Source organism: Salvia splendens, chromosome 7 (genome assembly GCF_004379255.2).
Source record: "Salvia splendens isolate huo1 chromosome 7, SspV2, whole genome shotgun sequence".
Classification (NCBI taxonomy): Eukaryota; Viridiplantae; Streptophyta; class Magnoliopsida; order Lamiales; family Lamiaceae; genus Salvia; species Salvia splendens.
The window spans coordinates 28,436,006-28,463,441 of NC_056038.1; the positions used below are offsets into that span (position 1 = coordinate 28,436,006).

The following is a 27,436-nucleotide window of genomic DNA, read 5'->3' on the forward strand; positions in this document are numbered from 1 at the left end:
GGAAATAGAGGCTGACACACCCCCTCTAATATGATAGGATGTTTATTAATTACTACAAGGAACACATTTAGTTATTTATTTAATTCCTTATGGATGTGTACGCATTGTTATTAATTAGGGCTAACACAGCAATAAAAATTGAATCTTGGTATTATTCTTTAATTGATGGAGAAAAAGCTGCAGCTGGTAAGGTAGAATTTTTTTTTGTTAAATACTTAAATTCCAACTAAAGAACAAACGCCACTCTTTTCTGCAATAATAAAATGCAAGAGGGAGTTTTTCTTTTTAATATCAGTACTTTTTTAACAGACAAAAAATCTTAATTCTTCAAATTCCATTACTGCACATGCATTTGTGTATAGCTTTGAACTGGAGATTAATAAAGAATTGTTTTATTAATTCTTCTGCAATTAATGCTGTTGAATGAAAACCACTGAGCTTCAAATTGTTTTATTAATTCTTCCGCAATCATTTCTTACTCCTATTTTTACTTCCTTTTTAGCCAACTTCTTCTGTTCATGATTTTCTTTTTTCATGGCGGCCATTCAGAATACAACACTAAAACTGCAGCATTGCTTGTACCTCAGCTCGAATTCTTGAATCTTGATGTTCTATAACCTTTGTTTTATGAGTAAGCCTCTTTTTCATTCTTTCTTTCTTTTTCTTCTGCAAGCTTAGTGTTCTGTTAAATATTAATTCTTTTTCAATTTAAATTTTCTTGAAGTTGTTGTTCTTTTCTTCTGCAAGCTAAGTGTTTTGTTGTAAAATAATTCTTCTTTTATTTCGGAAATTTCTTGAATTTGCTGTTCTTTTTTTCTGCAAGTTAGTGTTTTGTTAGAAATGAATTCTTTTTTTTTTTAATTTGGGAATTTCTTGAATTTGTTGTTCCTTTTTTAATTACTCTGTTTGTTAGAGGAGAGGTAGATGGTTTCCTAGTAGGAAACATGGATTTTGTGTGTTTGGTATCTGAATTTATGTTAGACCACCAAATCAATAACTGCAATTGTTTGCCCATTTTTTCATTTCTTTTTTGGGGTCTTGGGTTTTTGATATTAGTGTTTCAATTGAGCTATTAATTTCATGTGTTTGCTTTGATTACTGCTTCCTACACATCAAAATCCAATCTTGTTTCCCACTAGGTTAGATTAACTGCAGTTCTTTGTTTATTTCCCTCTTTTTTAGTTCAATAGCTTTGTTGTTTGAGTACAGAATCTCAAATTGTATAAAATTATCTTCAAAAGTAGAATGCTTTAGTTATGAAATAGCATATGCTTGAACTATCTACAAAGAGGCTTAATCTCATTTATTTTTCTTAGTCTACTATGCAACTAGAATGAAACAAATGGCTTAAACCCAATTTCGCAGATTCAGCAGCAGAACTCGACTGCTCCAGTTGTTGGTTGTTTCAGCAACGTCGTTGTGATGGAAACTCGAAGGCTGCTGTGGTTTATGGCTTTTGCCTTTTCACTGGTTTTATTGGTTCAGTACATTGAACTCCCATATGGCTATGTTATATCATCTTTATTGTCAACTGGCAAAGCCAGAGTAGCAACAGCAGACAGTTTCTTGGCTAATGGGATGGGGGATCCAGTTAATCGGACAGTTTCTGGTGGTCCAGATGCTTCTAGTGTGTCTCAGAATGTAACAGAGGTGGTGGGTGAGAAAAAGAAGCCAGACACAAGCAAGCGCTCTAGTGATGCTTTTGGTGGTGATGAGCGTGTAGTTGAGCGCTCGTCTGGAGATTTTCTGGAGATGAACCTCTCCAACAAGAGTTTGGCTGCGGAAACAGGTAGTAATCAGCACAAGCACGAGCTGCCAATGTCGAGTGACACTTCTTCGAGAAACTCATCAATAGATAGCCTTCAAGGTGCAGATGCAGCTCCTCCGTCCATCAAAGATGATGACAGAGCTCCCCTGGTTTCAAGTCCACTCTATTCACCCTCCAACGCCTCGTCTCCAGTAAGAGAGAGGCCTAGTTTGACACACAGTCAGCTTTCAACTGAAGTCAGCAATTCAGCCATCAGAAGGGCTCCTAAGTCGACAAGGATCAAGGGAGCGCCCACTGTGGTCGTGCCAATATCTAAGATGAATAATCTTCTGAGCCAGAGCCGTGTTTCGTATCATTCTATGGTTTGTGTGGATTTAACTGGAATTTATGGCGTATATTGGTTAATTGCTGCTTCTTACTAGTGGTTTTTGCCATTTTAGAAAGCTAGGTGGCCTTCAAAAGCAGACGATGAATTGCTGAATGCGAAGAGACTGATTGTGAGCGCAGACTCTGTGGCGAAGAACCCTCGTGTCGACGTTAGCATCTACAGAAACTTCTCTGCATTTGCAAGGTATAATAAAGCAAGTTAGTTGTATGTGATTGATCTTCAATGTTCTTAACTATTCAAGAATGCTGATCTGATCCTTGTATGCAGGAGCTACGAATTGATGGAGAAGACTCTAAAGATTTACATATACAGCGAAGGAGAAAGGCCCATTTTCCATGAACCCGAGCTCAATGGGATATATGCTTCCGAAGGATGGTTCATGAAGCAGCTGCAAGAAAACAAGCATTTTGTCACCAAGAACGGTGACAAAGCCCATCTCTTTTACTTGCCCTTCAGCTCACACGTGCTGCAGGAGGTTCTCTACGTGCCTGACTCCCACAGTCGCAAGAACTTAGTCCGTTACCTGAGTAGCTACCTCAAGAACATCACGACCACACACCGTTTCTGGGACAGAACCAATGGGACTGACCATTTCCTCGTTGCCTGCCATGATTGGGTACATCTCCTGATCTCAATAGTCTTTACACTATGTAGTTGAATCGTTTCTCCAATTTTGTACATGACTCCCTAAATTGTCTTCTGTTGTTTTTGCTCAGGCACCTGCAGAGACGGGGCGGATTATGAACAACTGCATCAGAGCTCTATGCAACGCGAATGCCAAGGGAGGGTTCCAGTTCGGAAAAGACATATCCCTACCTGAAACGTACGTACGAGATGCCAAGAGCCCTCTCAAGAGCCTCGGAGGGAAACCACCCTCCCAACGCCACATCCTAGCCTTCTTTGCAGGGAAAATGCACGGCTATCTCCGCCCCATTTTGCTCGACCACTGGGAGAACAAGGACCCCGACATGAAGATCTCCGGCAAGCTGCAGAAGGGGAAGGATCAGACCTACATCCAATACATGAAGAGCAGCAAATACTGCATCAGCGCCAAGGGATACGAGCCCTACACCCCCCGTGTTGTTGAGGCCATCTTTTACGAGTGCGTGCCAGTGATCTTATCAGACAACTACATCCCCCCTTTCTTCGAGACGCTCAACTGGGAGTCCTTCGCGGTGTTTATACTAGAGAAGGACATTCCCAAGTTGAAGAAGATCCTTGCATCCATCCCAGAAAAGAGGTATGTTGAGATGCAGCAAAGGGTGAGGTTGGTGCAGAAGCATTTTCTCTGGCATGATAAGCCTGTGAAGTTTGATATTTTTCATATGATACTTCACTCGTTGTGGTATACTAGGGTTGTGAACATAGGTGCTTAGGTCAAGGTTTAGCCGCACGAGGCCCCGGGTGAAGAGATGTACATATACATAGCATGTTCTACAAATATTCATTTCATGCTTCCTTCTTGATTTCTTGAATAAGTTTCTTTTACTCTAGTTTTTTAGTCGAGGAGTCTAACTGTTATGTACTTCATCCGTCTCATTATAAGCGACCTATTTGATTTGGGCATGCCAAATCCGCTAGATATCAGCTGCTGGGCCGTCATATCTTAATACTTAAAAAACTCCTATTATGGAACGGAGAGTAATTTTCTAATACTATGAAAGAATACACAACAAAAAACTCTTATACGAATTGTGGGGATGCCAATTGAGGTGAGACAAAGTAAATGAAAACCGAATATTCGATCCGAACCGAACCTAAATTTAATAGGCGGTTTGTTTTTTTTTTGTTTTTCTGTTCGGTTCGATTTAAACTTTGGCTAATATTGATTTTTCGGTTCGGCTCGAATAAAAAAACCGAACAACCAATTTATTTTTAACATTACATTAATAATAAATCATATAATACCTCCATCCACAAAAAATAGATCAGTTTTACTATTTTGGGCCGTCTACTAAAAATATATCAATTTCTAAATATGGAAACTTGTAAACATTTAAATACTACTCCTTCCGTCCCGACTAAGATGACACATTCCTGGTCAGCACGAGATTTTAGGAGTTATTGGTTAAAGTGTTTAATTGGAGAGATAAAATGTGAGTGTAGATATTAAAATAGAGAGAGAAAGAAAGATGAATATTTTAATAAGAGTGAGAAAAAGTGGTTGAATGTATTAATTGGAGAGAGAAAGTTTTCAAAAAAAGAAATGTGTCATCTTAGTTGGGACAAACTAAAAAGGAAAACGTGTCATCTTAAGTGGGACGGAGGGAGTAATAATAATGTGGATCGCACAATCCAATAACACTATTTCTCTAATACTTTTTTTTTCGTCTTTCTTATTTTACCAATTGCATATTAAAACGCTTGCAATAAACAATTAAGTCTATTTTTGGTGGACGGAGGTAATATCTAAATATAAACTCTATTTGTGTTATAATAGATGTAATAATATAATGTTTTTATAAAGATGTAATTGTTTGGATACGTTAATTGGTAAATACGATATAATTTTGGTAATATCTATAAAAAGTGGATTTTTGAATTTTTTATTATTTTTTATTTTTTCAGATATATTGTGCAATTTCGGTTTTTTGAGCTCAAATTTTGTAGTTTGGATTTTTGTTTTTCGAATTTTTTTGATGTAACTATGAAATTTTGATTTTTCGGTTTGGATCGGTTTTTATAGTTCAAATTTCAATTTTTCATGTTTGGTTTTTTGGATAATTCGTTTCCGTACGGTATTCATTTTCACAAAATTTCACTTTTTCAGTTTAGCTTGGCCAAAAAAACTGAACGAGAAACAAATTACTCACCACTAATGGTAATCTGGTTGAGATTTATTTTGAAGTTACAAATTTACAATCCTAATCCTATAAAATCTTCATCTTACAAATTTACAATCTTAACCCTAAACCCAATATCCGACCTTGTTTCTAAATAGGGTACCTGGATACCCGATTAGGGTATTGAGTCCCGATTTTTTTTAAAAATGATAGTGCGGGGCAGTAGATACAGCAAGCACTACTTGCTTGGGCATCGGACAAGGCAGCAGCAGTATGAGAGGCAGGGTGGGTGGCGGCCTTGGAGAGGGCATCGGCAGCATGAGAGGCAGATACAATGAACTTGAGAGAGAGCCGAGAGTAGGGTTGTATCTAATTGTGTTTTGGTTTTGGGTTGGGGTACCCTAACCTCGACTCCCTTAAAATTTTTAAATTAAATTAATCATTTATAAAATTTAAATTAATTTTCAGGTAAATAGAAAATACTCGATACCCGAAAATCTACAAATCCTAATACCCAAAAACTAAAATTAATTTTCGAGTATCTGGTATCCATTACCTAACTTTTCGGACTTCAGAGGTATCTGATACCCAATATCGATTTGGGAGAGCCCTACTGAAGAGCGCAGGGCAGATGCCGCTAATAGTGTCCACAATAGGGGGGCCGCGGCGGACTATAGCTGGGCCGGAGGGAGCCGCGGCGAGGGTAGCTGGATGGCAGGGAGCCGCATTTGCGGTGTGGAAAGGGCAACGACGGTCAATTGCTGAGCGCCGAGAGCCGCGGCACCGCCGGACGGTTTTTTTTCCTTAATTTATTTCAATAAATACAACCTATTTCTCTCATTTTTTTTTCACACCATTCCAATCTCCACTCTAAAATTTTACTCAGCTCCACTTTCATAAAATGGATGACGGCAAGTATCAACGCGCGTTGGATGAGGCGTTTGACGCGGTGGTTGAAGAGGTGGAGCGGGAAGTACAAGAGGATGTTGAGCGGGAGACGGCGGTCCCTCGTCTGATCCGTCGGCAGCGGACAATCCGACGTGACCATGTCGGGGCTAACTAGTGGTTGATGAATGACTATTTTGGTGAAAACCACCGTTATCCGCCAGAGTTTTTCCGTTGGCGTTTTAGAATGTCACAATGGCTCTTCCTCCATATATCGACGTCATTGGCAGACGGTACAGGTGCTTCACCCTCTGACATGATGCCAGGGGCTGGATCGGCATGTCGACGTTGCAGAAGTCCACCGCTGCAATTAGGCAGCTTGCCTATGCCGGACCGGCTGACATGTTCGACGAATACCTACATATGGGGAGACGACTAGCCTTAAAGGTTTTAAGGCAGTTTTCTAGGGGCATCAAAGCTATCTTCGGTCCATAGTATCTACGAAAGCCAATCGTCACCGACTGCCAGATACTGCTAAATAAGCACGGGAGGGTGCACAGTTTTCCAGGGATGATGGGCAGCATAGATTGCCTGCACTGGGAATGGAGGAACTGTCTGGTGGCTTGGAAAGGGCAGTTCACTACCGGCTTCAAAAGTAAACCCCCTTCGATGATTCTGGAAGCCGTGGCTGACTACCGGTTGCGGATTTGGCATGCGTATTTCGGTGTTGCAAGATCTCACAACGACATCAACGTTCTGCAGTCGTAGCCTCTCTTCAATGAGCAGTGCCGGGGTGAGGGTCCAAAGATCAGCTTCGTGGGCAACGACACGCAGTACAATAGGGGCTACTATTTGGCAGATGGGATAGACCCTCATTGGCCCGTATTTGTGAAGACGATCCGGCATCCAGTTGGTCCGAAGAAATCCTATTTCGCGCAACGTCAAGAGGGTGCGAGGAAGGATGTTGAGCGAGCTTTTGGTGTGCTCCAAGCACAATGGGGCATTATACGGTGCCCGACACTAATTTGGAACGAAAACGATGTCGCTGGTATCATGTATGCATGTATCATATTGCATAACATGATAATAGATGATGAAGGATCAGCTGCAGAGCGTTGGGAATCAAACGATGGTGCTAGTTCAAGACACGGTGTTGTGACCGCGCCCCTGCAAATGGGTGTACCACGCAGTAATGAATACTTGCTCCAAGCTTTCACCGATATGCGTAGGAAACATGACATATCCAGCTCCTGGCCGATTTGGTTGAAGAGATCTGGGCACGTAGGGAAGCGGGCACATCGTGATATGAGCGGTGGTGTTGTTTTTTAAGTGTGATGTCGATAATTTTCGTTGTATGATTTTCCAATATTTGTAGTACAACGAATATTTGGTTTTTTTCTAATTAAATGATTTTTTTCTAATTATTCTAATCCAATTAAAATATACCAACAATTGATAAAATAATGTGATTTGTGGCTGTGGCGTGGCTGTTTATTGGGTTGGACAAGTTTTTGTGATTGTGGAAGAGTTTTTGTGTCTGTGCCTTGGCGAAATCGTGGTTGTGCCACTCTATTGTGGACTCCATAGAGTCTCCACAGTGGTGCAGAACAGCAACGCCACAGCCACAAAAACTTGTCCAGCCCAGTAACAGCCACGCCACAGCCACAAATCACATTATTTAATCAATTGTTGGTATATTTTAATTGGATTGGAATAAAAATTAATAGACAAAAATAATTAAAAAAACATCATTTACTTAGTATTCAGGAAATACCTGTAGTATTAAAATAAAAGATAAAAGTCTAAAATTCAATTTAATAAATTTAATTTCAAGTCTCTCCCCAAAAATAAGGACTTCGAAAATGCACAAATTTAATACAAATTGTCCACGTTGTCTTCTTCAATCCTCTTACTACCTCCGTCCCACAAAGTTTGTCCCAGTTTGACCTGGCACGGTGATAGGGCTCGTTACAAGCATGGTTTTGTATGGTTTATTACACTAACATGGCTGATAATGTGCGAAAAGAGTGGTGAATTTGAGTGTGCAGGGGCTGTAAAGTGTAGAAGCGGCAAGTGCAGGAACAACTTGATCAACTAGGGAAAGGAGTAAAAAATGGCCAGAAATGAAGCTAAATTGATCAAGTGCGTACAAACAGTGAAGCATGCCCAGCCGACAAGTTGATCAAGTGGAGTTTACCACATAAAGTGATGAGTCAGAGGAAATAGAAGAAAAGATGTCATCTCAAGGGCATAAATGTCAAGATAGGATGGGCTTACCCTAGGGATTTGGGCCCAACATCATCCTATAAATATGGAGAGAGTGCACACAAGAAGGGAGTTCGACACCATTATCACCTTCAGTCACCTCATTTTCCACCTTATTTTCATAGCATGGAGCAAGAAGTTAGCAGTCAGAGTCGCCGTTTCCACCTCTACTTTCATCTCTTCTTCCTCGCCAAGGAAGTAGGGACCTGGATCTGCCTAGAAGTCTTTGTAGTTTGAGTTTTTCTTACACCCCGATGGGTCAAAACAATTTTCATTCTATTTTCAGTTCATCGCTTCCGTAGCTTAGTTATTTTTAATATTTTTTCTTCTAGTGGCTACTCTAGTTATCTTTCCATTGTTGATCGCTCTATAAATACTTGTTCGGAATTCTGTTTTAGTTACGTTTATTGAAGATATTTTACGAAATGAAGTTTTTGATGCAAGTTGTGTTGGATCTGATGTTCTCTATTTTGATTGCTTTCGTTAGTTTTAGTTCTGCTTTGTTTATGTTTTCTCGTAGGTAGATTTACATTTTAGTTCGTCAACTTGCATGAGAATAGGTTAGATACTTAGATCTGTTTTTCTTTGCGTCGATTTCATATGGATATGTGTTTAATTTGTCCGATTTCTGTTTTTATGTTTGTTGCTCTGTTTAGATCTGCTTTCGTTGTTTTCATTTAGCTACTTAGCGAAGAAGGTAGTAGTTTGTTAAAATTACAGTCTTTGTCACATTTTCGATGTTTACAGCTTTTTAGGTAGTGCGTTCATTTTGTGTCAGTGGTCCCAAGTTACTTTTACGTTCTTAGCTTAGTTGATCAAGTTACATGTTCCCTAGTTATGAGTAGTCTAGCCTAGATTGATCAGTTTAGTTTAGTCAGTTGATCAGTTCCCTTTTCCTTAGTTTAAACTTAACTCACTAAAAAGCGTGGCCGCAGCCAATCTCCCAAATGTCTCAAACCCAACTCCACTCGCCTCCGTCTCTGTGGGATTCGACTCTTACTTCCCTTTACTAGTCTATAGTATTGTGGGTTAAGGTCTTGAAGGTCCTAAGTCTCTCCGTTTGCGTACCAATGACCAGATAGTAGCCAGCTTGATCCATTGCTTGTCAAGCCTGATCAAGTGCGTGAACTCTATGTGCTTTTAATCTGTATTGTGAACTCTGAGTGCTTAAGCGACACTCTTCACACGGGTTTTAAGAAATTGTTTGACTTTGTATTAAATGGAGGTGTGTAGTGGAATAAGGGTCTCATATTGGGAGAAATAGAGGGGTGTAGTGGAATAAGGGTCCCACATTGGGAGAAATGGAGGGGGTGTATTTAATGTCTTTTTTTGGTAGATTCCAAATGTGACAAACTTTGTCAGACTGACCGAAATGGTAAAATGAGACAAACTTTGTGGGACGGAGGGAGTAACGTTTTCTTCAATTCTTGTTAATTTTTAAAATTAAATTAGTTATTGCAACTCTACTGAAGAATAGGAGAGAGAAGGCTCTGCATTGCTTCAAAATGGCTTCAATTTCTCTGCACGCAGCTCACTCCTTCCCTTCTACTCCACACACAAACCCCAAAACCAACACTCTCTCACAATCTCACAAATCACCTCCAGTTTCCTCCAACGAAGCTCCAACTTCACCAAAACACCATAATCAAAACACTTAAGAAAATTTTAAAAAAAATCAAAAAATAATCCAGCGGCGCGCCGCTGGCGTTCTGCAATAGACCGCCGCAGAACTGCCGGAAGACCGCCCCCTGCCCTGTCCACGCCGCAAACGCAGCTGAGCCCCCCGCCCCGGCGCCCCTCGTCCAGCAGTGGACCGCCGCGACTCCCCCACTGTGGACACTCTAATGAGGCAAATCTTGAGTTCCAGTGTGGAAAGCCAGAGGGTATCACGTGATCGGCATCAATATCCACGTGACCACGTCCACATATTTCGTTTTACCTGCTGTTGTAATTGTAAATCGTAAAGCTATTTCGTTGTCATTTTTTTTCAATTCATTTTTTGCCCTGTCTTGTCTTTCAGTAATCAGTTGAAAATCAAATGAGAAACCCACATTAAGGAAAATAAATGAACTTTGTTCATAATACAGGAGTAATATATAATGTTCTATAAACTCGGTATATGTATATGTTGATCAACGTGCTATATTGTCTACAATTGAGTCAACTAATTGTTGTGACCATTAAAGAACATACCAAAACCCCCTAGGAAGCTGCCGCCTTCCGTGGCTGGGCTGCAGCCGACATTACACGCAAGCGGCTAGCGATCTCAGTAAATGATGGCCTCATCACTGGATTCGGAGCCCAACACTGTTCCATTAGTAGTTTCCATTCTGAATCGCAATAGCTTGGAATTGTCGGCCTAAGTGTGTTGTTCACAATGCCTCCTGCATATGGAATACAAGTTTTGAATGTTTGCAAAATTAAAAAACATCTACTGCATTTTGCCTTTGGCTAAAGAGGATGCATGATTTAGCTACTATGTGGCATATTTCATAAATCCCGCTGAATTCTTCAGAATTTGTGCAAGAAAATTACAGCTGAAATAAGCAGAAACTTCTCATATTGGAAGATCAAGTCAAGAGCCATAGCAAGATGACACCAGGAGAAGATAAAAATATAATTTTAACTCACCCTAAAATCTAAAACCTGGTTAATGGAATACAAGATTTTTATCACTCATTTAGTCTTGTAATCCATGCAGCAGTTACAAGACAATATTAAGCCCTCGACACTGGAAATAAAAATTATTGGCAAGTGATCCTTAGAGAGTTTTTTGGATGGCTTTCAAAATCCATCCTACTCTTTTGCCTAAAACACAGCACAGGCACATTTTGCAATTTCCTCATGTTATTTTCCAAGAAGCCATTCTCAATTTCGCAAAATAAATATTCCATTCATTTATAGGTACCAAGCTGAATTCCCATGCGTGTACACAGCAATTTAAATTATTTCATGACAGCCATAAATTGCTTCATACCACAACCACAAAAGAATGTATATGAGCTTGTGTTACAAACCTATGATAGCACCGTAATGCATGTTTGCATAAGGTTCCTCTCCAGTGAGTATCTCCCACAAGACAATACCAAATGAAAAGACATCAACCTGCCACGCAAACAACAAAATCCAGAAATTATTAGGACTGATAGCACATAAAAATTTGAGATGCTATGGATCAAATATTATAAATATACTCATATACTCCTTCCGACCCACAAAAATATGCACTCTTTCCTTTTTAGTCTGTCCCACTAGAATATGCACTTTCTAATTTTGAAAAGTCTTTTCTCTCTAATGAAGTGGGACCTATTCTCCACTAACAATACTTTAATTACTTTTTCTCTCTACCTCTCTCTTACTTTACCAATTTTACATTAAAATTTGTGCCGAACCCAAAGTGCATATTCTTTGGGGACGGAGGGAGTACTTAATTAGAACAGTTTTCATTGCTCTCTCTACTTTGCAGAGAATTTTAGAATAGTTAAAAAGTGTTGGTTTTGTAGGAATAAGGCTATAAGCCTAAGAAACTAGCTTATGTAATTCAATGCCAATGAACTAGCTTATGCAAAAGTTCCTCTTAACAGAGGGATGTTTCTAAACCCGAACTGAATGACAAATTATTATAAAAGCATATGAACTCTCTGAATATCATAAATGATTTTCTAGATTTGCTATGCTATGAGGTCTGATTTGTGGAGGTAAATCTGTAGATTACAGGTGTTACCTTCTCAGATACTTTACTGCTGCTACCATTTAGTAGCTCCGGAGCCATCCAAGGCAGAGTTCCCCTAACTCCACCAGAAACCAACGTATTCCGCTTTATTTTTGATAGACCAAAATCAGCCACCTGATAAATTACATAATAATATCAGAATACTGATTGGTGAGTCAGTGACGTCAAATACTGATGACGATGAATGGTAGAGAAGATTCCAAAAGGGTAACTCTGGAAATATAATACTTAATGAGGAATGATGAAAGCTAGCAAAGATATCAATAATCTATGCAAAAGAAGAATAGGTTCCCATGTAGATGACCTTGCATATTGGTCTTGAAGGATCTTTCAAGTTGACAAGCAAATTGTCACACTTCAGATCAAAGTGCACTATATTCTTTGAGTGCAAATATTCCATCCCAAAAGCTGCATCCATGGCAATTATAAGTCGTTTCCGGCGATCAAGGTGTCTGAAAAGGTATTTAATAAACATTGAGTGAATGAAAGCTATCGCAAAAGTGGAATGAATGCATAATTCCACATTAATATTTTGATGCCAATGCTTTAAGTCAACATAATAATATAAACATAGAATGAGTAATAGGCTCCTGATTGACTTGAATAGTTGCAACAGCTCAGTTGAAAGTAATACCTATCTTTACGGAGTAAAACATGTCGCAAAGATCCATCAACCATAAATTCTGCTACAGTAGCCAATGTACCCCCTGGTCCATCTTGTACAACACCATAAAATGCTACCACATTTGGGTGGTGAAGCTTTGAAAGAATATCTGCTTCCCTCCAAAATTCATTGGTCTGAAAGTGTTGAGTTATTTAATAACAATGCCAGCAAGGCCTAATATACATTTGTGATAAAAATAACTTAAATAAAAATTATAGAACAGTTCAAGAGAAACAAATAATGTTTCACACCTTTAAGAATATATTGAAAGGACAGAGAATTTTTTTGTGACAGGAACTTTAAATCATGTACCAGTCGCTCTTGCTCTGATTGTCTCCCGGTGAAGCAGCTTTTCTTTATGCGCTTGATTGCTACATCTGAACCCCTCCATTTTCCATGATATACAGTTCCAAATGTGCCAGAACCAAGTTCCCTCAGTTCTTCTAGATCTGCATCTTGTATAATCTGCAAATCATCCATCACATAGTTACAGATTCATAATTAGTGATTACAGACAACTTAGCCAAAAAGTTACACTGATATTCAACAAATTCATTATTCTTTATTCCAATTAATTTCGTGATTGAAAATGAAGATAAGAAATTGTAAATTAGCAAATATTCAATGTTGAATACTTTAACAGATACCAAAGCATATCACTTTCAACAATATACAGAATACAAAATTGTTTTGCAAGATAGCAATAGCATGGGATTGCAACCAATTTAACTTACCATTTCATGCTATTGTTTGAAGAATGGTTATAAGGGCAATAATTAAGACTAACCTGCAATGAGTTGATGTCAAAATCTTCCAAGGACAGTTCTAGAGGAGGCAAGTCAATATGTTCAATCCCATCCTGAAATATTAATAAAGTTACAAAAAGCTCCATTAGAGCAGTATTGAGCATAAAATAATTATTTCTGCATATTCATCAGAAAAGGTACCTCATAGTCGGAATCTGGAATTCTCATATTATCCGTCAAATCACTATACTGAACGCCCTCGTTGACTTTCGCTTGTGGTGCATCATAATTAGAATGAAGATCCATAGAGTGAGGTCGGTCTCCAAGCGGTGAATTTTTCTGATCATGTTTGCCATAATTCTCCTGGAATTCTTGGTGACTAGGAGGAATTCCATCTCTTGTAAGAGGCACAAAGTCATATGCCAAAGGTGCCTCTTCAACCATTGTATTTGCATAGGAATGTATAACATGGTCTTGATCAATGAGAGAGACATCCCTTCCCAAAAACTCATCCCCTGCCAGCCTCTGGAAGAAGGACCAGTGCTGTGGTTCATGGTTTTCCATATTCACGCTCAAACCAGCTCCATCTTTAGGTACATGACCAATATCAGATGAGTTATCAGAAAGAATAGCTTTTGAAAATATATCGGAAAGAAGATTACGAGGGAACCGATCATTGATATCAATAAGTATGTCTCCTTGCTCAGTTCTGGGTATAGCAGCCTTGGATTCTGCGTGAGCTCCTGTGGTTCTCGGAAGTTGAGAATGCTCATGTGCATCATCAGGAATGGCCTGACATCCGACCCCATCAACCCAATGAGCTGTAGGATCTTCAGAATGTTTAGTCGAACCCTCGTGGCTCTCAGCGGGAAGCTTCAAACCAACTTCCACCTCTGTCGGGTCTTGATTTACATGCAAGGAGTCTTTAACATCAAGTGCCTCTACCATTTGAGTTCTATGATGCTCGCTATCAAAGGTTTCAGGCTCGGCAGGATAAGTAGAAATAGATTGCTCGGCAGGAATATCTACATTTCCATTTTGCAATTTTTCAGAAAATCCCGAAACCAAATCCTGCTGGGCACTATCAGTATGAGTGTGATTAACAAGAAATTGGGAACCCCGAGAATCATCAGATTTTGATATTCTGTTAAGTGGGCCGCCCTGCTCTCGAGGAATTTGTTCAGAATAATAGACCCTTTGAGGAGGAATAGAAGACTCAGATTGGCCCAGATCAGTAGGATCAGATTCTGAGTTGACAGATTCGGGAGCTGGATCATTACCAGATGCATTATGCTCATTTCCACTGGATTTAGATAGTTGGGATGTTTTAACATCAAAAGGTTTACAGGCAGCAACGGGTTCTGGGGTCCTCCCTTCAGTAATTTTTGAAGATAAGTCTCTGTTCAGTTTAGGGATCACAACTGTTGAGTCCTCATCTGGAAAATTGACTTCTCTGCCACCATTAATTCTACTTTCCGGTTGAACTGAACCATCAACTCTCAGTTTTGCCTCCTTTTCTTGTATCTGTATGCCTTGTGTGTCTGAGGAACCTGCGGACCTCCCTTCAAGGCCTTTATGTTGAGAAACAGTCCCATAAGAAGATTGAGTCACAGCACTTCCTGAAGGGGCATGATAAGGCGGATACAGATTATAGTCAAACTGAGGAGGTTGATGCTTGTCTTCATGAAGGTGCACGACCTGACCATGACCTAAGTGTGCAATTTCTGAAACATTGGAGGAATTTGGTAGAATGGATTTAGAAGATTCACCAACTGTTGATGGGGCAACATAGCCAGCCATATCTGAGGTATTTATCTGAACATCACTAGAATCCTTACTTTTTTCCCTTTCGACATTAAGAGTGTCCAATTTATTTAAATTGTTTCCAGATGAGCTTGCTAACCCACGAAAGGTAGAGGTTTTCCTAGACACAATGTCCATGCTATTGACAGCAACTACATATTTAAACTCAGAATCACCATCAGTGTTGGCTAGACTGAAATGAGCATCTTCCAAATCTTCAAGAGAGAATAGAAACATCCGAAGCTTTCTTGATTCTTCTCTTCCACCAAGTAAATTGCACTCTTCCATCATGTTCAACAGATCCTCATCACTTGATACAGAGACTAAAGCATCAAGATCCTCCCCAGGGAGCTGATACTTTATGGTGTGTGTCTCATCATAAATTGCAGTTGTTTTCAACCATAAGTTCCGCCATGTAATATCCTTGCTGATCCGGATAATGCGTGTTTCACCACCAACATATCTGAGCTTTCCATCACTGGGGCGAGGCAGTATTTTACCACCAAAACTGCAGAGAACTTTAAGCTTCTGTGATGAACTATCAGATGCCTCGGACGAGACATAAGGCATGCCCTGATTGTTGTAATCTGAATAGACATGTCTTGCTTGCACAGAGCCATGGTTGCCTCTGTTTCCATGTAAAGACACATTCCTCTGCTCAATTTCTGAAGAAGTTTTTACCATTGAAGAAACCATGGGTATATCAGAGCCACTTCCGGATCCAGTATGACTAATGCCTTTCAGGTCCAAGTAACCAGGCACATAACTGGGATCCCCATATACATTTGGAATAAATGGAATCTTAGGATTCACCCGGTCACGCATAAATTCAAGAGAAAACTCCTCACCGGTCTGTATAGAGAAGTTGCATACAGGTTTAGGTTCAGAAAATTGGTTCTCTGGGTGACCTGAAGCACCTGTCCCGTGAACTAGTGATACAGGGCCATGATCTTCATTTCCATGTTCTGATGGATAATGCATGATATTATGATTTTTCAATGGCTCCATATTAAAATTGCTGTATTTCTCCTCTTTTAAATTTAAACCCAATGGTAACAACAGGTGACACCACGGTTCTGTGAATAACTTGTGATAGGCACACAGAAGCACAACAATCCTCACAGCTATGGAAATAATTCGTTTGAATGCAAGTTGGGGGGCACGCAGAAGATACATAAGCCAAATATCCTAAGAACTTCTATTACTCAACACATGATGTAAGAGCACCACCATCATCAATGAGAACCTTGAACCAAACAAACTGGCAACAGAAAGAAACATCACATATTAATGTTGAATCACGCTTCATATTTTCTAGACTTAAAAAACATGGCAGCTCTAGACGTGGAAGGTGTTTGCTAGCTGCACAACTACAAATTACGTAATTTTAGAGTTTGCTTCAAAAGAAACTAGATATCACACTTCTTCCCAGTTAAGTCGGAAATGATGGGATTAACAAACCATTCGGATATTGCTAATTGTTCACCCTTTCACGGAACTGAAAAGAAAGTCAAAGCATCAGTAAAATTTGATCTTATGTACAACAGATTTATATTATAAATGGCATATCTTAGGAAATAAGCAGCTGGTAAATTATAAATAAAAGTAAAAAAGAAACGGAGGGTGAGCAGCTAGCAATCTCCTAAAATCTTTCAAGTGAGGAATACCACCAACCATTTCCAATTCCATCAACCCTACCCCATGCAAAGTTCAACAAATAACAGCTAAAATATCACTAAATTATAGTCCTGGAGCGAGAAATTACTGTCCGTGTATAAACAGAATACACTCCCACCTGTCAGAAATCAATACTGGCTTCGGAGTAAGAACCCTAACTTTAGAAAAAACTGGCGACACGAACCAATAAAACAGAAAGTGTGTAAAAGGAGAGCAGAATCAGTAGAATGAACAAACTTAATCAGTCAGTTGTGTTCCCCAATGCATTATGCGAAGTAGAGCTGTTGACAAAATCCGCCATTGTTGCTAATCCATTTGCAGAGGCAAGCGATGAACAAAGTGTAGAAAAGAGGTAGTGAGATCGGAATAGAATTTATTTCATACTCTACTCTATTTTAATAGATTAAAATAATGCGATTGCATTAATGAAAGTTTGAAAGGAACGTTTTTGCAGCTAACTTATTTGGTTCAGGTTGACTCTCCTTAAAATAATTGGACAATTGCCGCGCCATACCTTTGCCCATCACTCCACAATCCACGTACCGATGTACTAGTATTTCATTTTTTTCTCCATTTTTGTCGCCTACGGAATGTCAATCGGGCCGGTTCATCGGATTTCAGGTCATCCCTATTCGAGTTGCGGGTTAATCGGGTGTGGATTAATCGGATTCTGATTTCTTTCGGATTATAAAAATTCAACCCTAACCCTAAAAGCTCATGTTTCGGGCTAGCACAACGGGTTAATCGGGTTACTACCAATAAGATTGACATGCGATCAATCCAATAAATAATAATAAAAATTAGTTATATTCATAAAATGTAAAATATTTAATTATGATAAATTTAAAATATATGCTTAAACTCAATCATAAACATGATCAAATACAGATATTTCATGAAATTTTAATGCGTGTTTTAGAAATTTAAATATTTTTCAGTAAATTAGAAGTTTTTAATTTATTTATCAATTATTATATTAATAAAAATTCAATATATAATTTGTATATTTAATATAAAATTAAAAGTTATTTTTTAGTTATCTATATTATAAAATTAATCAATGAAGTGTCGAATTAGGAGTAAAAAATAGAATTATAGAAATTTTATCGCGTTTTCGGCCAGCCCATCGGGTTTTCGGGTCTGACCCTAACGGGTTGCGAGTTAATCATGTGCGGGCTAATCGGGTTTTAATTTTATCAGGCTAGAAATTTTCAGCCGTAACCCTATAAATTTGGCGGGCTATTCGGGCCAGCCCACATGTTGCGGGCTACACTGACATCCCTACCTACGGAGTTGAAATATTATTACAGATAATCTAACCGGGTTTGTATCGTGATGTCTTTAAAATATGTTGTGGTTGTTCGTAATTATGTTTAAGTAATACTATTCCCTCTGCTTTATAGTAGTTGGGTCATTTTTTCCAATTTCGAGACATTCCATTTTAGTAGAGTCATTTCCCTATTTAGCAAAAATTCACATTTTTCCCTCATTTACTTTTATCTCTCTATTTTTCTCTCTTTCCTACTTCATTATCTCTTCACTTAATATATTTAATACTTCGTATCTCATTTTAATCTCCGCATTAAAAAAAAAGTAACTCTACTACTATGGAACGGATGAAGTATTTGTTTTATTTACAATTAGTTTGGTAGAGGGGCCAGGCTGGGTTTGACAAGTTAATCCTCCTTTATCCGGGCATTTGGTAGGTTGGACAACAGTCACCCCGACCCGGGAGTGAACCCATGTCACCCGCCTCTTTTATCTTGATTTTGTGGAAAATAGCGGGTTAAGTGACCGGGACAATTTTCAGGGTTTATGATCCCACTTTGGAATATGGGCCGTCCTACACATCACAAATTCCTCCACCACCCTTTTGCATTATCTAAAACTAAGACATACCAAAATTGTTGCCCAAATTCTGAAAGGTGCTTCTTCTCTCTTCATTTCGCAGTTAGGTTTCCTCACCACACCAGAGACCAAAATTGCCCTAGTAATCCACATATCTAAACGACGAGGTCGGTCAAGGAGTCCGAATCTGAAACTCTATTGCTCAAGGTGTAGCGAAGGTACTATTTCTATCTGCATCTCAATGTCAATTTTTACGGTTAGATTCACTCAAATCTATGGCCTGAATTGTGCTTGGGTACTTTTGGTTCTGTTCGAAATCGAAACCCAATGTGTATTCCTCTTTTCGAATCGAAATTGGGCAATTACCCAATTGTTTAGATTTGTTGAATTGGATTTTGTTAGTAAATTAGTAAATTAGTCAATTACATCGTAAATCAGATGTCCTGCTCATTTGTCAAAATACCCAAATTGTTGTTCGATTTACCTATAATTTGTTATTTCCTTAACTCGTTGTGCTGAGCACCATCCTACTCCGTCTGTGCAGTTATTCTGGGATTATTATGGCAAGTAGAAAGGCAGTGAATGAAATGATTATTCAGATTATGTCTGATATCATTCGGGACCATCAGTTCGACATCATCTGTGTTATCCTCATCTACCTCCGAAGCATTAGCCGGGGACGACGTTTCACTACTATCGCTATTAGATCCAGATATTCATATATCCGGCGGATACCTGAACAGGTTTGACGGCTGAACCGACTTACTGGTGTCACTGATGTGGCTTGTCTTGAAAATTTGAGAATGGATACAAACGCCTTTGGGAGGTTGTGTATTATGCTTCAGCAGACTGGTGACGTTGTGGATGGTCGGTATGTCACCGTGGAGGAACAAGTAGCAATTTTTCTATCAATTTTGGCGCATCACAAGATGGTTCGAGCATTGGAGGTCAGGGTATACTGTTTCCAAGTATGTCCATGTTGTCTTGAGGGCTGTGATTAAGCTTCATCGTAGATTCTGGGTGGTGCCCGATGCTGTGGGTGACGACTGTGAGGATCACAGATGGAAATGGTTCAAGGTTGATTTGCTTTTTCAAATGTTCTCTGTGGTTTCTAGTAAGATATGACAAATGTTTGCTTTGTGCAGGGGTGTCTGGGAGCCCTTAATGGCACGTACATCAACGTGCAAGTTCCTAATGCTGACAAGCCTCGCTACCGCTCACGAAAGGGTCGGATTTGCACTAATACCCTAGCCGCTTGTGATCGTAGTACGAGATTCGTTTACATTCTCGCCGGTTGGGAAGGCTCCGCTGGGGATGCTCGTGTCCTAAGGGATGCCGTTAATCGTGAGTATGGCTTCAAAGTTCCACGAGGTGTGAAATTAAAGTTATGAATTTACAATATCCCCTGCATATTATAGAATCCGAAAATGACTTAATGTTGGTCAATCTTTTGTAGGAAATTATTATCTTTGTGATAATGGGTATACAAATTGTGAAGGATTCCTAACACCCTATAAAAGTGTCATATACCATCTCAAAGAATGGGGCCCGACAAGTGGAGCCCCATAGAATCCACGTGAAATCTTCAATATGAGACACACACGGGCTCGCAATGTCATCGAACGGGCATATGCCGTTTTGAAAATGCAATGGGGGATACTTAGGAGTGCTCTTACTACCCGGTGAAAACACAAACGCAACTCATTTTAGCATGTTTTCTTCTACATAACTATGCTAGAACAACAATGCCAGTGGATCCCCTCGACGCCCTCGCCGACGTATATGACGAAGACTTAGTCGCGGAGGCGGACGACCCCAATGTCCCTGGAGAGTATATAGATTCTGTGGAGCCCTCCAATGCGTGGACACAAATGCGAGACAACTTAGCGGGTTCTATGTGGGATGAAGTATTTACATAAATATATTCAAACACTGAACCATCTTGGAAATTAGTGGACAATATGCTAACCTCTGTCGGTTGCTCTAACTGTGCAGTATGCGAATCACCCTAAGGGGTGGGAAATTATACCGAAATACCGTAATACCGGACTTACCGTACCGGAAAAATACCGAAAATACCGATTTTTCGGTATACCGCAGTTTCTGGTACGGTATGATACCGTACCGCAGTGTTTCGGTACGGTAACGGTATCATTTTTTCTATACCTTGGTATACCGCGGTATACCGAATCCACGGTATTTCGGTATACCACGGTATACCGAAACTTCGGTATATACCGAATCCACGGTATACCGGTATACCGTGGTATATCGAATATTCGGTATACCGTGGTATACCAGTATACCGTGGTATACCGGTATATATATATAAAACTATCATTTTATGATGCAAACGTATCATTTTATCATCCAAAAAATCTAAAACTATCATTATTAAACAAAAGTATCATTTTATCATTTGAAACTATCATTTTATGATGCAAAAGTATCATTTTATCATCCAAAAAATCTAAAACTATCATTATTAAACAAAAGTATCATTTTATCATTTGAAACTATCATTTTATCCCTTCAAACTATCATTTTATGATGCAAAAGTATCATTTTATCATCCAAAAAATCTAAAACTATCATTATTAAACAAAAGTATCATTTTATCATTTGAAACTATCATTTTATCCCCTCAAACTATCATTTTATGATGCAAATGTATCATTTTATCATCCAAAAAATCTAATCTATCATTTTAAAACAAAAGTATCATTTTATCATTTGAAACTATCATTTTATGATGCAAATGTATCATTTTATCATCCAAAAAATCTAAACTATCATTTTAAAACAAAAGTATCATTTTATCATTTGAAACTATCATTTTATCCCCTCAAACTATCATTTTATGATGCAAATGTATCATTTTATCATCCAAAAAATCTAAACTATCATTTTAAAACAAAAGTATCATTTTATCATTTGAAACTATCATTTTATCCCCTCAAACTATTATTTTATGATGCAAAAGTATCATTTTATCATTTGAAACTATCATTTTATCCCCTCAAACTATCATTTTATGATGCAAAAGTATCATTTATCATCCAAAAAATCTAAACTATCATTTTAAAACAAAAGTATCATTTTATCATTTGAAACTATCATTTTATCCCCTCAAACTATCATTTTATGATGCAAAAGTATCATTTTATCATCCAAAAAATCTAAAACTATCTTAATTAAACAAAAGTATCATTTTATCATTTGAAACTATCATTTTATCCCTTCAAACTATCATTTTATGATGTAAAAGTATCATTTTATCATCCAAAAAATCTAAACTATCATTTTAAAACAAAAGTATCATTTTATCATTTGAAACTATCATTTTATGATGCAAAAGTATCATTTTATCATCCAAAAAATCTAAACTATCATTTTAAAACAAAAGTATCATATTATCATTTGAAACTATCATTTTATCCCCTCAAACTATCATTTTATGATGCAAAAGAATCATTTTATCATCCAAAAAATCCAAAACTATCATTATTAAACAAAAGTATCATTTTATCATTTGAAACTATCATTTTATCCCCTCAAACTATCATTTTTTGATGCAAAAGTATCATTTTATCATCCAAAAAATCTAAACTATCATTTTAAAACAAAAGTATCATTTTATCATTTGAAACTATCATTTTATCCCCTCAAACTATCATTTTATGATGCAAAAGTATCATTCTATCATCCAAAAAATCTAAAACTATCATTATTAACAAAAGTATCATTTTATCATTTGAAACTATCATTTATATCCCCTCAAACTATCATTTTATGATGCAAAAGTATCATTTTATCATCCAAAAATCTAAAACTATCATTATTAAACAAAAGTATCATTTTATCATTTGAAACTATCATTTTATGATGCAAAAGTATCATTTTATCATCCTAAAAATCTAAAACTATCATTAGTAAATGAACAAATCAAGAAACAAATTATTATTACTATTGTTGAATCTTTATTTCGGTATTCCGGTATACCGTACCGTACCGCTATTACGGTATACCGTAATAACGGTATGGTAACCGGTATAAAAAAATATCATACCGAATTTCCGGTATACCGAAAATTCGGTACGGTATCGATATTGAATTTTTTCATACCGTACTTTCCGGTACGGTATGCGGTATGGCACGGTCGGTACGGTATACCGTACCGACCCACCCCTAATCACCCTATCTGATTTGGACAAGCCACTGTCATCGGAACCACATCACGGGCCAACGACTTGTCACCAGAAGCTGCTACTATGGTGCCACCTTTTGCGTAGCCGTCGATATTCCATGTTTTCGTTAATTAAAACATGGAATTGTAATATTTGAACGCATTATTCGCGTCATCATTGACAGTTATTAGGGTGGGAAGGCCGAACTTGATTAGGTTGGGAATGACTTTCTGGATTTTGATTTATATTATATTAATCATCGTCTACTATGGTGAAAATAGCCTTACACATGCAAATTAAAAAACGTTATATACCAAACACACTAGGATTAATATGTGCATAATGCCATTACATAAGATTTGATAATATGTGCATAATTCCATGTTTCTATTGAAACATGAATCCAAAAGTGCACTACAGTAAAATCGATTAGTCTTTTGCCACGACAAAATATTGATTAATATGTGCATAGATCCATGTTCCTATTGAAACATGAAGACAAAAGTGCACTACTTCAGTCATGCAACATCGGCGATTCTACTTAAGGCCAACGTGGTCAAGGGCGACGGATATCACCTCGTGGATTTGGGCTATTGGACGCTTGTGTTGATCCACCAGGGGATGACTTTGGGCTAGGGACATGGAGGTGGACAGGCAATGAACGCGGAGGTTGCATCTTCATGATGGCTTTCCTCCGAGGGCCTGGCATGTAAAAGACAGTAGGCGGCTTGTTGGAGGACTCTCGGTCAGAGGACTCGACCTCATCGTCGAACAGTTTGCGCTTCACCTTTTCGCCGATCATAGTCGCGGTGAGTTAACCTCCTGTGAAAAGGAGAGTCCACCGCAGTGAGGTCTATCACTTCGCAGCGGGGGATGGTAGTGTCGGATAGCACGATGACATCTTTTGGGACAACGACATTTAATTCTTCGGAGCCCTCTTGTTTCACATCTAGTGGGCCGAAAACTGTGGTGAGTCTGCGGTATTCCGGCTCATCCTCATGGTAGTAGGCGGAGGATAACAGGTTCTCCTACACGGCACACATGCACGTTTAGTTTACTTCAAAATTGAAAAGTGTTAAAATGGACGGGCCATTACCTTCATAACCTTTCCCCACACGCTGTCCGCAGCATCGACAACCTTCAGGTTGGGATACCACCATACTCCAGGGGTGGATACAAGCACATGAAAGGTCTCGTACCGTGATGCGAGGAAGTGCACCCTACCCTGCAGCTCATCAACGCTGAACTTGATAGCAGTGACGGCCTCTACTTTTGCGCGTGCAACGACGAGAGCCTTGTCAGGTAGGCCAGAATGAATTTCACCTTGCTCTTCCTTCACCCGCACAAATTCGGATAAGAGCTGATTGTCTAATTCTGCTGACAACTTCCCTTTGAAGAAAAAGATTGCTTGTGGCGGAATGTCCATAGTTGACTTAGAGATATGAGGAATTTACTAGGTGAGATGAATGTGAGTTGAGGCAGGCAGTATTTATCTTTATCACTAGTATCAAAGTGGACTATTGGTGACTTAACGCTCATTTATTATTTTGATTGTCAAATATCTACTAACCCTTGAAATGCGTTGAGGAGCTCCATTTATTAGCAGCTCTGCCCAGAACAGAGGTGTCAATCCAAGTCGGCGGAGTGCATTTATGCGGGTAGATGGTGGCAATTAATAGCCGGAGTGCATTTGATGCTATTGGCAGGTGAATCAAATGTTTTTGAGGAAATAAATTTCTCATTACATACTCAACACAACCTCAAATCAGAGATCCTTATCTCCTCACTCTAGCTACTAAGGCTGCTTCGGGTCACAACCCCCCCTTTGTCAAGATCTACCACTCTCAAGCGCACGCCTAAAGTCTTGTAAGAAATATGCGTACCAGTTTACTCCGACCTCTATATCATCAAGTTTAAGCCTAACCATAATCATCAGATCGTTAATTTTTTGTGTACATTGCAGTGGATTCCTCCTCAATGGGTTCAGTTGTATGGACGGGATCTGCCTCCTCAATGCTTCCTTGTGATGCCCCACGGTGGGAAATGAGATGTGCGGTTGGTTAAAGTTGAAAACGGATGCTATTTCCAGGCAGGCTGGTCTTCATTCGCGGTTGCAAACAATGTCAACAATGGGGATATTCTTGTCTTCACCCACGTCGGAGCTGGTGTTTTCCAAGTAATCCGGGCTGCCGCATTGACTGGTTTCCCTCCCATCTATGATTATGATGGTATGTATTGATTTATACACTAGTATCCGTATGTGCAATCTCATATAATGCAGGGGCGTTGTGGCCCGTGTCGGAGGCTGACCTAATCCCGGACCTGGATACAAGCGATGACTACGAGTCGTCGGAGACAGACTCTGTTGCCTCTAGCGATAACGACGACGGCATATTGCATATAAAATCCTTAGCCATCGAAGAACACCCATCATTCACAGTTACTTTCACTGAAACAACAATTAATAAGACATTGGTTAGATCTCCACCGCCTAGTCCTTTTCTTTGTGTTTTACCAACTAATGCCGATTTCATTTGCACTCTTTGAAGGAGATACCCCTCAGCTTCTGGAGAAAATTCATTCGTGAGAGTGCTATAGAAGGTGAGACTTATTTCACAGTTTGTGGAGGTACTTGGGAAATGAGGCTCGCAAAGCACAAAGGACATATTCGGGCGAAGCGTGGTTGGAGCCACTTCAAGCAAGTTAACCGGCTCAAGAAAGGGATGACATGTTGCTTTTATCTAGTGGACACGGAGGAGGTGCACTTCTATGTAACAATCCATCCAAAACTACTGTCCGTAAATGAGAAGGTAATACACACTGATCAAACTGGTTAATGACTTGCATTTTATTGTCGTCGTGTGCTAATTTTACTTGCTGCACATTTGTACAATGTTGCTCATTTTGATCTGTTAACCTACCTTTTGGCTATGTAGAACTACTAAGACTATTCGGTTACTTAATTGTGTTAATTGTTGTTGTTTGCATGCATTTATTCCTATAGGTTGTATGTAGGTAGTACTCAACCTTGACATATTTGTGGTCCGCATATTGTTTGGAGTATTCTTCTGGAAATATCATCAAGTAAGCTAACCATAATCCACTAGTAGTGGCCTACAATGCATACCATATTCACATTACAAAAAAAAGAACACACTATAATGTGTCTATTGCCTGCGGCCTAATTAGTTAGACAAAAGACTACTTAGTTCGACAAAAGACTACTTAGTTCGACAAAAGACTAGATCATACCCAACCACAACCCCATCACAAACCATGACCATGCCATACTAGTTGCTAGTGTAATGCTCAAGCGCATGCCACACATAGGGTTGACGTGCTCCCTCCGGCAGACTCATGAAGTAGTCGAGCCGCTCAACCCTCGCAAGTATAGCGTCGGAGGCAATGAAAACTTGAGACATGGTGAGCCCTGGAATAAGACCCATCATCTGGAAAACCTCCTTCTTCACCTTTGTCATGTCAAACTCATACCCGATGCGATGCGATCCGACAGACAGTCAAGCCTTGCATTTGTGTCCTCGTGCAGTTTTCCTAAGACGTCGATGAGACCATCAAGTGCATCACCCCTTTTACGCTTCCTTGCTCCACGACGCTCGCTATCCACTGCGTTGCTATAGACACTATCGGTCTGCTCGTCAGGGGCCCACGGTCATTCAAACCCACTCCGTCGTAGACATCTTCTCCTTCCGGTTGGCTTGCATCCGCGCCGGGGTTGTTGGAATCACGGGATCCAGAGGCACAAAGTTCATTCGCACGGTCAGTATCTTGTGCGCTGTTGCCGGTAGCCCGATCCTTCCCGAACACCATCTTCCAGTCAGCATAATACGGCCACGACTTGTAACGAAGAAAACGAGCACCACTGTCAGCCTGAGACAATCAAACAAAGCCATTCAGTGGGGAAACCGATGATACAATGCTCACTCATGAAACCTAATATACTGAATTGATAAACATTTGCTAGTAAAATAATAAACTGGTAATGATAAAACTTCATACAACCTTGATTATTTCACTCCAAACATGCTCGTCACAGTCGATCTTGAAGTCGTCGTGGTTGTTGAACCCAACACCACTTCTTTCCAGTATTGAGGACACAGCAGAGTAAAACTTTTTCCAAGTGTGAAGCTTCGAGGAAATATGGGGGCTAACCCTCAAATCAGTGTTGGGAAACTCGCGGCGCATGGATTCTTCCAACTTGAAGAGATACCCAGATCTGAATCCGTTGTCGGCCTTCCATCTAGTAGCAACCAACTCTTTCAGAGACGCTATGAAGTGCATCTCCTCCCTGTCACTCCATGCCCTCCGAGAGCGGTCACCGTGGCCTTGACCGTGAGAGGACCGCCCTCTTCCCATAGCTGAAAATCGGCGAAAACATGACTAAAATAAATTCAACATTAAATCAATTTATGTGCGGATGTATTCAAACTAGACATACCTTGATTGTTGCCTCCTCCTCCACGCCTGATCTCATTGCGCCTTGAATCCCCCATTCAATGAGCTTGAACTTCAATTAATGTGGTTGGTGTAATTGAATACGAATGGTTCTCTGCTATTTAACAATGAAAGATCCAATTAGGGCAATCAAATTTTCATTTCCCGCTAGCGTATTTGCAGAATTTTAGTTTGGCGCCTTCTGTGAAAGAATGGCGAGGGATTATTATTATTTAA

At 39.3% G+C, this 27,436-nt stretch overlaps 3 protein-coding genes across 4 annotated transcripts; 2 read left to right on the forward strand and 1 right to left on the reverse strand.

Moving 5' to 3' along the window:
* Nucleotides 1–281: 281 nt before the first annotated feature.
* LOC121811668 (probable glycosyltransferase At3g07620) lies at nt 282–3,657 on the forward strand. The gene is made up of 5 exons (XM_042212563.1): nt 282–631; nt 1,366–2,130; nt 2,209–2,339; nt 2,424–2,772; nt 2,873–3,657. Exons 2-5 carry the CDS (start codon nt 1,423–1,425, stop codon nt 3,530–3,532), a joined length of 1,848 nt encoding a protein of 615 aa, XP_042068497.1. The 5' UTR covers nt 282–631; nt 1,366–1,422; the 3' UTR covers nt 3,533–3,657.
* Nucleotides 3,658–10,116: 6,459 nt separating this feature from the next.
* Nucleotides 10,117–17,116, reverse strand: LOC121741363. 2 transcript variants are annotated; one of them, XM_042134090.1, is made up of 9 exons: nt 16,950–17,116; nt 13,434–16,296; nt 13,274–13,345; nt 12,799–12,951; nt 12,457–12,620; nt 12,127–12,274; nt 11,814–11,936; nt 11,107–11,194; nt 10,117–10,473 (listed from the first exon to the last, which is right to left on the reverse strand). In XM_042134090.1, the coding sequence occupies exons 2-9, from the start codon at nt 16,209–16,211 to the stop codon at nt 10,292–10,294; spliced, it is 3,708 nt and encodes a 1,235-aa protein (XP_041990024.1). In that variant the 5' UTR covers nt 16,212–16,296; nt 16,950–17,116; the 3' UTR covers nt 10,117–10,291. The 2 variants fall into 2 exon arrangements, with proteins under 2 accessions (XP_041990024.1, XP_041990025.1); XM_042134091.1 differs by having other exon boundaries at nt 16,831–17,116.
* A 2,247-nt stretch (nt 17,117–19,363) lies between these two features.
* Nucleotides 19,364–20,479, forward strand: LOC121810673. Its single transcript, XM_042211424.1, has 4 exons — nt 19,364–19,431; nt 19,490–19,637; nt 19,706–19,931; nt 20,313–20,479. The coding sequence occupies exons 1-4, from the start codon at nt 19,364–19,366 to the stop codon at nt 20,477–20,479; spliced, it is 609 nt and encodes a 202-aa protein (XP_042067358.1).
* The last annotated feature ends 6,957 nt before the right edge of the window (nt 20,480–27,436 follow it).